Genomic DNA, 17,041 nt, shown 5'->3' with positions numbered 1-17,041 from the left:
AGAGAAACGATGAATCTTCACATTTTAAAATAAGCTTGTCAAAATGTTATTTGATTGTGAAAACGAGAATAAAGCCTGTGGATGACGCTTTATCTCTCTTCACTCCTACCTTTCCCCCTGCCTGGTCGGGGCCACTTAGAAGCGTAATTTGTGTGACTTCAGAGATGAGAAAAAGGCAGGCCCAAACCTCGATCTTGCTCTCACTGGAACTGTACACACATGATAGTAATTGCATAGGTATGCGGCTAGTTGCAGGTGGGTGTCAGGTTGGGAAATGATGATTTCGTATTCAATCAGATAACGGACCCGTGTCTTGAAAATAAAAGGAAGTTTGGCGCCGAACTGGTTAATTGCTTAACTGTTGAGTCAGAGAGATCTGCGTGTATAACCAGATAACGCTACATTGTGTGTGTGTGTTTTTACACTCGTGTCCCCGCACGACCTCGTGGTGGATCATATTATAGACAGTGTAACTCTGGTTATCTCATGAGCAAAACATATTGACAGAGATAATAAAGGCTAGAAGCGATTCTCCAGCTACTTTTCTGCCTCTCGTGTTTCCATGTGACTTGCTCTCAAGGTTAATCACATGAAAGTGTTGTCTTGAAAAAGGCGCCTAAAAAGGATGCAAAGTTGTGGTAATGCGGACATCTGGTGAGGTGCAAAATGTGCACAGAGCAAAATGCATTTATTTCCATGTTAAACGTCCCGACTTTGTATCCGTGTACACACTATTGCTTACCCTAGAAGCATAATAGAAGGCTGCTTTTCATAAACACATTTTCTGGGTGAGGCGGGATCTTAAAACTCTTCTAATAGAAGTGGCTTCAACTTTCTTGTGCGTATCAAATCTATTTCCTGGCCAAAGTTTGGGAGTAGGTGGAGGATTGCAGAGGGTGGAGTTCAATTAGAGCAGAACAAACAGTGAGGAGATCTGCGGTGAAGTAGCTGCCTGATGCCTCCACAACATAGTCAGCTATGTCCAATTCTAATAAGTCTTGCCTTTTGCTTGCTGGGTTTATTCTGTTTTACATTACTTACCTGTTACTCGGAGGGCTTGTGTTCTCGGCAATCGAGCGACCCGTAGAGGAGAATTTAAAAGCTGATCTTAACACCCTTAAGGCACAGTTTCTGAATCAGAGCTGCGTTAATGCTACAGCACTAGAAAACTTTTTGGAAAAAGTTTTGAAGGCTAACAAATATGGAGTGTCAATACTTCGAAATGCATCTGTGAATTCCAACTGGGATCTTGCTTCTTCTTTGTTTTTCGCAAATACATTAGTTACAACAGTGGGTAAGTGGACGGTAGATGTGTGGGTATTTTTGTGGGGGAATAACGCTATAAAATCTACGTTTTCATTTCTTCTGTGATAAAATGTTCGCAGCTATACCCCAGAATACACAAAATGAACAATAGCATCAAAGATCTCAAAGGATGTCACCACTGCGTTCTTTTCATCTAAACGCCGTTTTTTTTAATGTTGGAGAGGTAACTCCAACAAAAGAAATTTGAAACGTTTCCTTAGAAGCTCTACAGAGTAACTTGATTAATTGTACAAACATGTTGAATTACGCGACGAGGAATATTCTTCCTTTGCTATTTAAATGACTTTTTATTGATATATTACCCTTTAAATTAGGTTACTTGGGAATATACATTTTACCTCGAACGGCTGATGCCACGTACCGCTTTTTTGGGGGCTGGGGGCAAATGAAAAAACAATGTCCAGAGCTCCTATTTTGTAGTCAGGAACTGTATGGGCATCGATGGTATTTCTGACTTGGCCTACTCTGACGTTTCAGAATGTTTCACTTGGCCTACTCTGAAGTTTCAGAATGTTTTAATGCACGAAGGAATTAAAGACCTCTTCCTTTTAAATTTATTCAAACCTTGACTTTCAGCAGTTGCACGGAATGGTATCTTCAAGACGCTCACATTGTACACTTGTGTGGCTTTGTTTAGCATTGAGAAAAGAAGGCTACTGTCCGTGATATCATGGGAGATACACATTTTTGTTATACTGGACAATTGCTTATTTAGTGACGCCTTTGATTACATGCTTTGAATGTCGAGGGATCTTTCTATACATCTGTACCAGACGTGTAGCATCACAATTTGCATTATCAGTTTCGCTATTGGGTTAATATATTTAGTCCGGATACAGTGTGCGAGCACGATATAGGTTATACTCGTAATATATTCAGGGTGGGGTTCGTATGCCTTTTGTGTTTGCAGTGCTCGCTTAGGTGTTTATTTTATCCAGAATTCGTGCAAGGCGTCATCATTTCCTCACACACTTGTTTATCTAATAAGGAACGAGTAGGCTCTCCACATGCATTCTTGCGGTATGCTCATCTGTTTGACTGAGGTACTGTTATATAAAGGTATATTATATGTGATTGTCTGTCGTGTTTCCATCTGTGCACAAGTTTGAGTTACCTTTGCGAGTTCATTTCAAGCGCATTACAATTCAGGCATACTGAAAAAGGAACTGTACATGAAGTTTCTCTGGTATTTTGACGGAAACAGGAAACACACGTCTACTTAGGCACCAAAACCATACACAGAGTATTCAAATAAGACATGGTACATGCTACACTGTACACTGTCTATGTCTCTCAGGTACAGGCTTGACAATACTGTGACTATGACTCCTTTACAGCTCTCCTACAATTGTTTGTGTATGTCAGGGTTCATTTGAATGCCTTTTAGACAAGTTTTTAATGGACCTTTGCTTGGTTCCTCCTTCATCCCTGGAGTCTGATGTGAGGCTTTGAAAGGGAGGCACACTTTAAGCTTTTTTCTCTAGTAGGCCTCTCTGGGAGGTGGAGGAGGAGAGGGGGCAGGGGTGTCAGTTGTTTTTGACCTGCTTTATTTTATAAAGACTTTCTTTCATTCTGCGCTCTCGTGTTTGGACTGGGGTACATCGAAATGAGGTATTTCCTCATTATCTTTGCACTGGAGTTCGTCAATAGAGTGTATTCACAGTCAGGAACTGTAATATGAAAGTATACAAACCTTGTTTAAAATAACTAGAAATGCTGCACAACAGATGTTCCATGGAATTTCTGGTTTAACAAGTCAAACTTCTGATTGGATGATAAACCCACATTGAAGCAGATCATTATTTGTGTCAGACAAATTAGTTGTGTCATGACTGTTAAACACAACATAGAAAGGAGTACTGACCATTCATGCACATTATATTTATCTTCTCATGCTAGTAGCTCATATGTACCTCTCTCCCTCTCTCAAGGGTATGGCCACACCACACCACTATCTGATTCAGGGAAGGCTTTCTCCATTGTCTATGCACTGCTGGGTGTTCCCTTCACCATGCTGGTGCTCACGGTCTGTGTCCAGCGACTCATGCACCTGCTGACGTACAGGCCGATTGCAGTGTGCCAGCGCGAGGCAGGCTGGCAGCCCCGCACTGCCAGTGTCACACAGTTTGTTGTGTTGCTCATCCTAGTGGTCTTCTGCTTCTTTGTGGTGCCTGCCATGGTGTTCAGTGCTATTGAGGAGTCGTGGTCCTTTTTGGACGCCTTCTATTTCTGCTTCATCTCACTCTGCACCATTGGCCTAGGAGACTTTGTGCCAGGGGAGCAGGAAGGCCAAAAGCTACGACCCCTCTACAAGATCTCTGTAATGGGTAAGAGACTCGGTTTTAGGGTATTCACAGATTAATGTGTGTGTGTGTGTGTGCTGAAAATTTGAATACGTATGAACAAATGAAATATAAAACGGAACAAATCAACGTCTTCCTGATAAAGACACACTCTTAATTTGATTGAACAGTTTTGAAGTCTGCAGTCAGATGCCTCACACCTCCTCCAATTATGAATGGAGAGTAGAATGTGTGGCTGTCATGAGCTGTTCTGTCGTGCCCTATGGGTCTGACACATTCTCTCTGCTCAGGCTACATTCACACCTCCTTTATGAAACACCCATGTTTTTTTGGTCTCTCTGTCAAGTGAGTCACACATGGTCTCTTATTAACAGGATACACGTGATAATTCAACAAAGCTGCTCATACAGTTAAGAATGTGTGTAGCTTTATTGAAGAGAAAGGATACAACTGTTGTATATAACTGGTTACTGCTTTGGCATTTGCTAAAGATGCGATTACTTTTTATAGAGGAGCCAGCATAAACCTCAGTCATGAAACCGTTTCTGTCTTCGCATGTTAAGTTTTGTGTTCCCCATAATTACGGGGTGGTTTTTGCTTGTAAGTGTGAACTCTTTTGGGGTGCACAGAGAGCTGCATGGCATAAACGTGTGAGATTCAATTAGCCACAGCATGACTGTGAGTACTTATTCACTTAAGGCTGAAAGAGTGTGTTTTTGTCCTCCGAAACACTCCTCTCTTGAGTAGGTTTTACCTTTGAACAAATATTCAGATTCATGACCTGTGCTAAGCCATCAACCACTTCCATGATTGGTTAATATCAAATATGTCAAATAGTCTTTAGCTGCGATATTGGCTTTCTCATAAGCTGAAAAAACCTATGTTCTCAGGTGGCTTTACAAAGTCTATGCTTATTTCTGGTGGTTTTTTCCTTTTTCTTTGTGATATGCTTGTGAAGTTGGTCAGGCCTCCAAGCTTTGAGCATTTTATAATGATGACTGAAGTTACAGAATGTAGGTCAGATCTCATCAATATGCCTTGTTTGAAAGTGTTCACTTCCAAAGAGGATTAACAGAAAAGAATTGCATTAGGTCAGTGTGGGAACATATCACAGCCATGTGATGAACATTGTACAGTACAGACTTGCTCTGAATCATGCAGGCTCATGATCACACAGGCTTCCTGAAACTAGGAGACAAAAGTTATTATTTTGGCTTAAAGAGAGAATAAGAAAATAACAGCACTTTCTCTCAACTCAGTTCGGTCATCAAATTATTAACATAGTTTTTTCAAAAAAATTTTGATGATTTGAAACAACCCAAAAAAAGGATGCAAGATGTGAAAAAGAGAATGGGAACTTGTAGTGGTTGTGTGTTGTCGTGTAACAAAACCCACTGGTCTTGTACTTGCACGCTTGGGATTGTACATATTACATTTTTCAGAGTGAGAGTGCTGGTCTAGGATCAGCCTGTGCCTGCCTGTCATAGCTCTAAGAAATGAAATTATATGAACCAGTAGGAGCTAATTCTAGATCAGCACTCTTACTTTGAGATGCTTAAATGATCATTCAGTCAATCTTTCTCACTGCTGTTTTTTTTTTTTTCATCCCTTAGTCTACTTGTTTGTGGGCCTGATGTTCATGTTCCTGGTGCTGCGCACGTTTCACAAACTGGCTGACTTGCACGGGCTGACGGCCTTCTTCCACCTGCCCCAGTACGATGAGGATGAGGAGGACAAAGAGCCCATAGTAGCAGACAAGGTAGATGAAGATCCACCTGAAGCCGACAAAGTATCTTCAGAGCCTCTGGATCCTGGCTCTCAAGTGTCCTACAACTCCATTAACAGATAAAAAAAAATAAAAACACACACACACACAAAAAACACAAGCAGCACTTTTCTTTCTGCTTCCTGTATCTTTCTGAGTCATTGTGATCGACGTGATGACAGGTCTGAGTTGCCATCACCTGCACACGCAGAAACCCCTGATCATTACATGGCAAACAGACTGCTGTCTGGTGTGGCTGCCCTAGCATGGAAGCCTCTGTCAGTCTTCTTGATCACGTTTTTAAAATGCACTACAGCACCTCAGGACAGGTCAGGTCAAGGTTTGAGGTTTCTTTTGGATGGTTTCCGCCCATGAACCATGCTGAAGATATGAGGAGTACTGATGACTTTGTTGTAAGAAAAAAAAATTGTCACAGCCAAAGGGTGCATTAGTCTGTGGGGCTCTGTATTATTACTATTATTATTATTATTGTTTGTTTGTTTTTTACAACATGTCACAGCAAACTAGAGAGAACCTCTCTGTTGAGTTCTACATATCTGTCTGTTAGTAACTGTAAACTAGTTATGTACCATTTAACTAAGGAGTCTTCCCCAGTATACTTACCAATCCTAGTTCTCCTTGACCTCAGTCCTGTAAACTATGGTATGTGCTTTTCTTTCAAGACTTTTCATTTCAGTTTCTTTGACCACAATTTGTATTCACTTTAGGTGAACTGTAAATATGTTCAGAACAGGAGGTTAAATGACTTACAAGAGAGCGTTTAGCCAGTGCTAGTGTTAGAATACCATGCATTTTAGAATGGAGTGGACTGTCTTCTCAGAAACATGAAATTAATCAAATGCACTTTATATTTTAGGACCTCATCTAAGCATGTATGTTTGGATTTGCTCCTTTGATAATAGAAATGTCTTTTTTAAAAGATCATATTTAGTGGAATTCTGTATATTGTTTCTTTATCGATTTTTCTGTTTCTGTACGATGACACGGGATAATGGATGATTACATAATGCCAAATTGAACATTTCAGGAACAAAATATGTGCACAACAAAATGAATTAAACCAATTGTCACTTGTTCATTGACTACTTATTTTAATGTTTGTGTTCTAAATGAAGTATTACTACTTGTCAACAAAAATGATTTAAACACCAGTACAGCAAATAATAAATAATTGGTTGGAAATATGCTTCCTATACATGATAAACATATACCAGTATATTCTATAAAGGGTAAATACCCCACGATAAGTTTTAAATCAGTAGGATGTAAACAATCAACAAAAACATTTTTTTTGAAGTATTTATGTTAAAATGAACTTTCTTTCTTCTGGTTCAAGGGACCATTAATTGGGCTGTAGCAGTTCCTGACCAATGTCCACTTTAACTGGTGATTTAGGTCTTGTACACAGGGTGTTGCTGGAAGCTCCAACACTCTCAGCAGCCCTTTGCTCACAAATATTGCCATTAAGGACAGGCTTAAAAAACAGTGTTCTACAAGTCGTATACTTTGACACAAGGGTTGTCTGTGCTTCTGTTTCAGTGAGCAAACAGGTGGTGGCTTGATTACTAAGACCTTTAACATATGTATGATTTTAGCATGCTGGTAGATATCATTTATTTTTATGGATGAAAAAACAGAACCCTTGTAGCCTGAATGTCTAGATAACTCAGCGTGACACTTCAGGTTGTGAGAAAAACTCACTGTGGCCCTCTTTTACAGTCTAACAAAGTCTAAAAATCAGCTTCATGACCAACAGACCAACCACAAGGTGGCAGTAAGTGGATCTTATACCATTCAGTAGGAAGTCAGCCAGTTATCTTTATTTCAAAAACTTAGTGAAAAGTAATACAACATTTGCATAGAACTCTTTTCCCTTTACAACAATTGCCCTCATGTAACCCCTCGAAATGCTAATTCTTCATAATCTAATCTTTAATATATTTAATTTTATTGATTCAAATGTCATATCAATCACCAACATTAACTTGGTTTAAGTCCTTTGACAGAGGATGCTGCTCTACCAGTCCGTTCTAAACAATACAAGTTTAATTCAAAAGCAAAGTGCATTTGTATAATGTAAAAAATAAATTTTGTATAGAAGCACCAAGTGGGATATCACAACAGTAAAACGGTCAAACTAGTCTGTTTGAAAGGATAGTAGGCTACACAGTACAGATCTCCTTTCAAATGTCATAATCATTTAACAAAAGTGAAATGTCAGTATTTCAGCTAAACCATGCTTGAAACAAACAAAATTTCAAAACAATGGGTGTATCTAAATAGACATATAATAAAAGCCTTAAAATCACAATTGCATGTATGGATAATATGTTAATGAACCAGACTTGAAACGTTATAAAATATACGCCCTATTCCTATTCAGTTTCCACAATTCAAGTTCAAATATCGCCGTCTATGTGCACTTCCATACAGAGTGTAAACTGAAGAAATGAACATGTGTTTTATGATGGCAGAAAGAGCCACTCCATGAGAAAGGAACAATTTACTAACAACTGTGAATATTGAGAAAGATACAAAATATATAGTCATTCTTCTATGTGAGGTAGCACAACACAAAAACCTAAACTGTCAGAAATACATAACAAACTTGACTCACCATTCTGGGTTTCTGCCATAAAGACTACCTTCAATCTATGGTTCAGAGTTGTAACAAAAAGGAACAGAGACAACATCTCTGTGCCGCTGGAGTTAGTGTTCCTAATGATGTAACATTATGACCTCTTGGAGAATGCCTTGGTTAGGGACACACTATGTACCCCTTCTTACCACTAAAACTAGACAGGTTAATCCCATGTTAACTGTCACGTCACCTTTGTCCTTCAATTAATAGCACTTCTATAATTTATATCAAGAAAACGGCACCTAAGCAAGCCTATGCTAAACAAGATATACACAACTTCAAAGGGAAGAACATTTTTTAAATTCCATAAGTAATAGGATTCTTCTACACAATGCACATTTTTCTGTGCAAAAAAATGTAATGATGCAGTGACTGTGTTTCATAATGTTTAGGAAGCTTTTCACACCCTCTAAGCATGAGGGCGTTCTTAGGACCTCACTAGGATGTTCCCACTCTGTTCCAGCTCGTTAAGGTCTCGTGCCATCTGACTATGAGAAGGCGAGGAAGGGGATGGCCAGGAGTATAGGTGCTTCATCATCTTATCAGTGGTAGAGACAGAGAGAGCTTGCGCCCCCAGTCTTGGCGGTTCAAAAACAGAAGTGTCAATATCCAGGAAAAGGTTATCTAAGGTGACGTCCTGCAGGTAGTTGGAGCGCATGAACTCCAGGCTGCCTGAAGCTGTGGCCTCGAAGTATCTGCAGGTCTCCTGCTCACCATCAGCACTCCAAACACCCATTGAGCCTGATCTGGACCATGCATCATCAGCTACGTTTTCAATGGCTCCTAGAGGTGTGCGCCGGGACATGGGAGGTTCGAAACCTCCCTCTATGGAAGCATCAAGATCTTTCAGGATGGAAGAGATAGCAGTCGAGAGGGAGAATTCATCATCCGAGGACCAGGCCATCCAGTTTTCTCCTGGCTGGGTGTTTTCTGAGGGGTGAGGGTAGAGAGGAGCCTTATACCTAGTATGAGTGGAACCTCTGAGGGAGCTGAGCTGTGGGGATACTTGTTGCACCCCTGGACCTGCAAGAGATCTCTGAGGGCTAAAATCAGCAGCTGCAGACTCCACCTGAGATCGGACCTCTGACTGCACCTGTCTCAGTGTGTTATTGATCAGCACAGAGCGGAGCAGACTGGGCTCCACGAGTGCCTGATCACGATGGAATTTATCCAAAGAGATGTCCAGCACGGATTGCAGCTGGCTCTCCCATACAGGTCCTGCATTTTCATCACCCACATGAAGCTTACGCTTCAACCCCCTGACCACCATTTTCAAACCTTAAGGAAAAAAACAAACAAAAAACACACATTCAGAAATGTCAGCTCGTTAAGTATTTAACGCACAAGCAACATCAAATTACATTAACGTTGCCCACTATTACACCCTAGGCATAAACAACAAAATTGTAAATGTTAAATCTAAAGATAACTAGATAGCTAGGTAACTAACGAAACTTGCCAATTAATCAGGATGGCAGCTACGTATTTTACAAAGATTATCGACTAAGATAAATCAGTCAGTAGGAAGTTTTTAGCAAACATGGTATGTGCTTTGCTTCAAAATGTAAAGCTGCCAGTGTATTGACATTTCTTACGTTCATTTGCTACATTTCTCAGATACTGCGCTACTGAGTAAAAATAAGGTTTCAGACTAAGTTACACAACCTAGCTATGTCAGAACTGTCTGTTAGCTAGCTGACTTCCAAGCAAACTTTGCTACCACCGCTACATTACATCACGATTTTCTAATAGTCGACATGTAGATAACGTTTTATTATCTACATAGATACCTTTTCGTCCATAAATATGTGCCAAACCTAGTGTACCAGCTCTCTTATAATGTCTCAACTGGCGATAAAGGCTCACTTCTCTTTAAATTAGCTTTCAGTGCTAACACACAGATCCTCCATTTGAGGGGCTAACCTGACTAGCAAATTAGCTAACCTGAAGTTCGTCGGTTTCAGTGGATTACTTTAACAGTCAAATAACCTTATAGTCACTTACACGAAATCCTACGAAAGCGGATCCTTAGCTATGAGAACACTGAACAGTTATGAAGTGGGAATACGTCAAATTGATCCAGCGACAATATCTTGCGATTTCCGTTTGGGTAACTTCACCGTGATTGTGAAATGGCTTGCAATGATTTCAATCTTCCCGCCTGCGAATCAACTTGAACACGGAACGTTTGTGATGGAACTCTGGGAGTTGTAGTTAAAAACAAAAGTTTCGTTATGGAAACTTGCTTCAGGCCAGTAGGTAATGTAGCTAATGATAATAATGAATCGTCAGTTAGATACCTCGTACTGAGACTTGTCTTTGGCCTCTAAAAACGTAAGAGTGTGTATTCTCAATTTGGCTGATAGAGTGAATATAAGAGGCTTGATTTATAGCTAAAGGCAAAAAATAAAGTAATTTTATTTATTGTTTTTTTAACTAGTGAAAAGCAAAGCATTAAGAAAAGACAGGACAGAAAAACAAAAACATCAGCAACAACAACAAAAAAGAATAAAACAAACAAACAAAGAAAAAACTGTATTACTTAAACATAATGGCATCAGTACATTATTATAAAAGTTTGTGATACTTCAGTTCAAAACTTAATAACATTATCATTATCCAATTGTATAGAGTAATCAATGTTAAGAATGTATTGTCTGTAGCTACAAATTTTGCTGACCAATAAGAGCTTTTTGCATGACGTTGCCCAGAATAGGTTAACTGTATTCTCCACAAACACCAACTGTCTTTCCATCCCACTCAGAAGTGGAAAGGCACTTGACAAAGAAATGGCCAAGATCATATTTGGAGATGACTCTGCCTTTCAGCATGTTCTCAGTCACTATATACTTCTCGGTCAGAGGGTGGTTATCTGTTGGAACAGAAAAACAGATATTCAGGGTTTGTTTCGTAAGTCACTGGATTGTTGTGTGAGTTCAACTATAGTGCTCCCTTCTGTTCAATAAAGCTGTAGCAAAATGAGCAAAAATTACATACAACCCCTAATTAAATGTGCAAATATTACATATGATCCCCAATTAAATGTCCACAAAATATATCCTCTCACTTTCTTTAATGTGATGCCTCTGAGAAGTTGGTAATAATAAAAGTGGTATGAAGAGTCATTACCAGCAATATGTGGAGGCATGACAGCCACATAGTCTAGTCCTGACTCCTTCAGCAGTGTGTACATCCTATCATGGTCTTCAGTGACAGGTACCAGCCGTGGAGGCACCTTAGACCGATCCCACAGGAGGAAAGCTGGCAAAGAGAGATTGGAGAGGGAGTAAGACAGAAGGTTGAGACAGAATTTGACCATCAGCCAACTGACAGAGAAACTAGAATAACATTTTTGAGCATTTCCAGAAACTGCAAACGGAAAATGCTACTGTAAATGAAACTAAATTATAATTTGGCTTAGATGTAAGAGAGTCTATGGAAAGTTCTCCTTATTGCCTGTGCAAAGCCAAACCCCTTTCATATTATTCCGACTGCTGGACTATAAAGTAGTGCGTGAATCAACTATTTTTTATATCTAGCTGTATGCATGATACCCTTTTTAAATTGTACAACCTGACCAAAAGAAGTGTGTTGGACAATATGCTCTTTATAGTTTGTGACATATGGCTTGAAAATAAAAAAGTATTTAGAATAATTATAGCCTACCTGACATGCAGCCAACAACTTTACGAATTCCACGGGCTTTCATAGCCTCTAGAATGTTCCGTGTCCCCTCAGACATCATTGTTGTTGGGCCTATGAAGAGGGTAAAATCAAACATTAAAACCTGTGCAAAATGCTCAGGAGAAGTGGATTTCAACATATTGATTCAATAACATGCCAGAACATGTTCTTAAATTAAATTAAGTATTAGATCTTTGTGGTGTAAATTCAAGGTCCTCTATAAATACTTCTCTCCCAACAAATTTTTGCAGAATTAGCACCTATACTTTTTCTGGGGCTGTATTTGAAAAGATTTATCTGTTGGTCATCTTGCTGACAGGTTTCCCCTCTGTCTTAAACCAAACTCACTGAGATCATTACGGGTCCCCAGTATGATGATGACAGCATCCTGGCCCTCCATTGCCTTCTTCACGTCCTCTTTATTCAGGACATCCCCCACCACCACTCTAGAGGCCTTATGGTCTGCAGGCAGCCGAGCAGGATCTCGTACCAGCACGGTCACATTGTAACCTGGGATATGTACACCCAACAATTAGAGGAGCTTACTGCAATGATACCACACACCAATAATGTGCATCATTTGGTCTGTATTTAACATGAATACATGTTTGAACTCTTTGAGTATGCTTTGAAATGAAAAAATATATATATACCGCATGATTTAGACTTTTCACTAGTTAAGTCCTTCAAATAAGGAGAGGTAAGAAAAGACGTGTCCCCTTTTTCCATTTGAGTTATGTATTACCTAAAAATTTCTGTTCCAAGTAAACTGATGCAGACATGGACATTGGAAGCACTTAAGTTTTCAAAATGCCTTACATTATGAACTCAGATGCCACCACCCTCTCTGGAAAAACGTGATAAATGAAGATAAACTGTTTTTGCTTATCTGTCACAAAGCAGTGTACTCTCTTGTACCATGACTCAGCAGAAAACTACAACGTATGATTCAGAACTTTCGCACATGTCTTGTGACTCTGACGGAACTTAGAGGACCTAAAGGCAAAATAAATGAGAGTGCGGAAATAAATGCGAGTGCTTCTTACAGCATGATCCTCTCAATGCGTGCACCTTCACCTCTGTTGGCAACACTGCAGAATTTCCCGAGCAACAATTTGCAAGGGCTTTATTTGCGAATCACTGCTGCCAGAAGATAAAAGTTTCTTAGCACCCTCTGACAGCAAATCTCTTTTCAAACCCAGCACTGCATACATTTTACCAGCCACTGAAGAAAGCACTGCTTAGTTGTTTCAGATGTATTTCACTGTCTGTGACACGCCAAAGAACAGAAAGTGCATGATACAATCCAGGTGACAAAATAACATGAGAAACAGATCATCCACAACCACAATCCACAGTAACTGTCAGGTTAATGTAGGCTAGTCAATGCACTGCAGTATTCCTGTTCAGTTAGACGTGTCGTCGGTCATGTCAGAATGTCAACTCAAACCCCCCGGGACGTTTCTTTTTTTGCAAGACAAACACCTCTTTTCGTGTAGCCTATTTTTGGCTTCACATTGAATCTGTTCCATCATTCCTACCTGCAGCAACTGCTATCGGTAAGGTCACAGCGCCCGTCATTCCAGTGGATCCGAATATTACCACATTCTTTAGCGTGTCACTCATGATTGACAGTAAATAGGTTGTCTCTGCATCAACCGAATACCAAGAAGGTGTCCACAGACCTTTGAAGAGTTTGTTAGAACGTGGTCTTCTTTATAGGCTATGACCCCTCAGAACAACAGTCATGATCGGAGCCGCCTCTTTCAGGAAAAAACTGATGCCATCAAACACGAAATAAGCTCCTCCCAAGTAGCCTTTTAAAGTAGTAGCAGTCTTTTAAAGGGACCTTCAGAGAACTAAAAATACTAACCGGTGTCTACGGATTACTGAAATATACTATGATTCTTATTGTTATTGTATTCTTTTTTTTTTTTTTTTTTTACCACATTTACTATTTGCTATTTTCATTTTCACTGTTCAGTCCAGGGAGTTCAACAAGATCCAAATAAGCAGAGAACCCTTCCCAACACACGAGAATTTATCTGCATCGTAAGTTATTAAAATACCTCACTGTAAAACTCTGATGTAAATTTACAGTGAAATCTGAACAATATTGTGCTGTATTAATGTCATACAGTGTTATACTGTAAACTGCAATGCAATCTGGGAGGAAAAAAACGTGATTACAGCACTTTAAGAGAATGCCGTTAGTTACAGGAATGTATTGTAAACCTTACTGAAAACAGCTGAGCACCTTGGGAAGGTGAAAGAAAAGTTTGGGATTTAAAATTTAAAAATTAACCGCTCTTTTTATTTTTTTGCAAAAGTTCATTTTTGCAGCTTGCATTTCAACCTTGGAGAATATCGCCAGCCAGTCTCTGTCGCCACAAAGGCACATCCACACTACAACCTAACAGCCTTTTTTCATAGACGTCCAGAGTTGCACTGATAAGGCAACCTCCACTGTGTAACGTATGTCACCATTTTTATTCTGCCTCAAAGCGTGAAAATGTTCGTCCAGTTGAACTTTCTGCCATTTAGAACAGTGTTATAACCGTTCAAAAGGTTCATATCTGAAGAGTTCTAGCTAGCCAAATTTAGCACGTCAGCATTTTTTCTCAGTTTAAATTAACATTAAAACAACACTGTTGCTTTTGCTGGAAGATAATTTACCTATTCTAATGTATTGAGGTAGTGAGTCTAACCTAGTGCCTTATTTTCCACAACTGGCAAAAAGAGCCATACAGGATTTTTACCTAAGACCTTTCTAGAACCATGCTCTAGATTTACTGTTTTGGTTGTTTGTGCCAAACTTGTGACATGTTTTTATTTCAATAAATATTTGAAAAGGAATATTGTCCCTTTTTCATTATTTCATTATTATCATTATTAGTAGTACTACTACTAGTAGTAGTAGCAGCAGCAGCACAGTAATATTCTTTATAATTAAATACAAAATACAGACTGTGGATTCAAATACAGTTTACATGTTGTAAATATACAGTCATTTACTGACAAAACTGCGACCAGTATTGTGCTGTAAATTTACAAGAATACAGTAAAAAACTTCACATTTATTTCTAGTAAGAAACTGTAAAGCATACAGTACTTTGCTGGCGAGGCTGCTGCCAGTTAATTACTTTGAATTTACAGTTAAAGGTTTTACAGTGTACACGTGAAATCAGTTGTGAAATCACTGTTTGTCGACATTTGTATTTCTGTCCATTTCGCCCATGTGCGTCAAACTAAGACGGTCTTCCAACAGATAGATTGTGGTGGCTGCATAAATGTTATTTTAGGCAACACCTTGCATTATAGACGCCAAATTTCACTCATGGACCCAAGCACTTTGATTTTAGCAAACAATAACCAAGCTACTTTGAAGACATTATTACGGCATTTTAAACTCAGGTTGATTTGCCTGGTAGATCTTTTTCTGACAATGTCTACTCTCTAGTCCATTTAAACCACGGGTCAGGAATTGTTAATCAAGAGGCGACGCTGGGAACTATTTAAGGTTAATGTTGCACCCTTTGTGTAGAAATCAAAACTTGGACCACATTGCAATATGTTTATGGCAGACTATAAAGGTTGCTTTCATTATCATGTCATACTCTTTACTTGTGCGTATGTGAAAGTCCCCTCGGCTTCACCGGGTAATCCTATACTGCATACAGTCCATATGAGTCTCTCTCTCTCTCTCTCTCTCTCTCTCCACCATAGTGATGCTGAATTTTCTCCAGCGTTATTGAGAGCGCAAAAAGGGGGGGCGCGCGCGTATCCGGTGCACGGGATATCCGAATACACCGGCGAGGTTGTCTGATCAAGAAAGCTGCAGAGATATATTTCAAGTCATCCGTGTTCTTTCAATTTTAATAACCCTGGGCTGTCTCTATTGTCACCGAAGGCTTTATCTGGCGTTTTAGCCATATATATGTTAGCAGCTTCTGTTGAACAGTGTGCACTACCTGAATGAACTATGTCAGCGAAGAAATAACGCGGCGCAGGCTACATTGTGAAATCATCCCTGGGTGGCTGATACATCATTTGGCGATTGTTTTGCGGCGTTTTGTCTCAGGGCACAAATATTCATCCTTGGAACTGGGGGTGAAGGTAAGATTGTCACGCAGCATGTTTGTACATTTGAGCCCCTTCAATAACGCCCTGGATCTAGACATGGTTGCAATACCCGATGTTCCCCTTATCCTTAGGAAATGCAGCGACCGGCCTGCATTGGTTACAATGCTACTGCAGTCATTTTGGGGCCGTGTTCCTGATATTTTACCATGTCTTAGGGTATGCCTTTGTTAGTTCACGTACCTCACGTAGAACCGTTAAGAAATACATATTCATTTCTTAAGCATGACGAACCTCTGAATGACAGGGACAGGGAAAATAGAGTGATTTTGTTTGATTTCTGACAAGCGATCAATTTCTAACCATTCAGCCGCAAATATCTCCAAACCAATCCCGTTTCCTTTCAAATGCTAAAAAGACAAAGTTGTTCAGATATCAATCTTGTCATTAAAAGTACAGGCCTAGTTCTCAACCAGGCGGTATTTACCGTACGGCAAGGTAGTGCAATGTTTCGTCATATCTCATTCAAGTTTAGTTACACACGAACTCAATTACCTCCACAATGAATGTGGGAGTACTTAGACATCTAGTTAAATGTGTTTGCCAGATTTCTCTTCCTTGCTGTATGCGTGAAGACTATGTTATAGCACTGGAACGCTACCTACACCTAATTGCACTCGCGTTAAGGGACACAGAAAAGACCATCTTTATTTATTTATTTTTGTAATGTGGGTGAATAAGCTCACTAAGTTTTTTCATTGTCACGCCAGAAGAGAACTCATGCACACTCGTTTCTGCAGTAGTTCACTGTTATGTATCTAATAGGGCCTGTCTGACATATAACCAGGTGTCTAATATACATGTCCGTTAGTCGGCTAAGAGCTATAATCTTAAAGATTCTCGCTCTGTTCTGAGGTGGAGGAGGTAGTGGAAAACGCAGGTCATGTGTGTCATTTTGAGGTTGAAGGCGAATAGCAGACATATAATGGGAATCTACAGAGGAATTAAATAATAAACCTGTCGTGCGTCGTATGTCATGGTATTATGTTCCACAAATTCACAAGGAAAACAGAAAAATTTAGGCCTTAATATAGGCTAAAGCGTTAAACCAACCGCACCATCCCTTGACAACCTATCTAAGGTTAATGCGGCGATTCAAACGGCCTCCCGCCTGTACAGCTCTGTCTTATATTTAATTACGCGGAGGCAGTTGTCTATGCT

At 39.7% G+C, this 17,041-nt stretch overlaps 3 protein-coding genes across 3 annotated transcripts; 1 reads left to right on the top strand and 2 right to left on the bottom strand.

Moving 5' to 3' along the window:
* The first annotated feature begins 978 nt into the window (after positions 1–978).
* Positions 979–5,478, top strand: kcnk6 (potassium channel, subfamily K, member 6). The gene is made up of 3 exons (XM_030766659.1): positions 979–1,294; positions 3,258–3,653; positions 5,243–5,478. The coding sequence occupies exons 1-3, from the start codon at positions 979–981 to the stop codon at positions 5,476–5,478; spliced, it is 948 nt and encodes a 315-aa protein (XP_030622519.1).
* A 3,005-nt stretch (positions 5,479–8,483) lies between these two features.
* On the bottom strand, positions 8,484–10,085 carry sertad3 (SERTA domain containing 3). The gene is made up of 2 exons (XM_030765179.1): positions 10,061–10,085; positions 8,484–9,334 (listed from the first exon to the last, which is right to left on the bottom strand). Exon 2 carries the CDS (start codon positions 9,324–9,326, stop codon positions 8,484–8,486), a length of 843 nt encoding a protein of 280 aa, XP_030621039.1. The 5' UTR covers positions 9,327–9,334; positions 10,061–10,085.
* A 455-nt stretch (positions 10,086–10,540) lies between these two features.
* blvrb (biliverdin reductase B) lies at positions 10,541–13,477 on the bottom strand. Its single transcript, XM_030765645.1, has 5 exons — positions 13,282–13,477; positions 12,089–12,250; positions 11,723–11,812; positions 11,186–11,317; positions 10,541–10,928 (listed from the first exon to the last, which is right to left on the bottom strand). Exons 1-5 carry the CDS (start codon positions 13,364–13,366, stop codon positions 10,774–10,776), a joined length of 624 nt encoding a protein of 207 aa, XP_030621505.1. The 5' UTR covers positions 13,367–13,477; the 3' UTR covers positions 10,541–10,773.
* Between the last annotated feature and the right edge of the window lie 3,564 nt (positions 13,478–17,041).

The sequence above is a fragment of the Chanos chanos genome, chromosome 2 (genome assembly GCF_902362185.1).
Source record: "Chanos chanos chromosome 2, fChaCha1.1, whole genome shotgun sequence".
Classification (NCBI taxonomy): domain Eukaryota; kingdom Metazoa; phylum Chordata; class Actinopteri; order Gonorynchiformes; family Chanidae; genus Chanos; species Chanos chanos.
The sequence above is the reverse complement of the archived record's forward strand: the minus strand, read 5'-3'. Positions and strand labels throughout refer to the sequence as shown.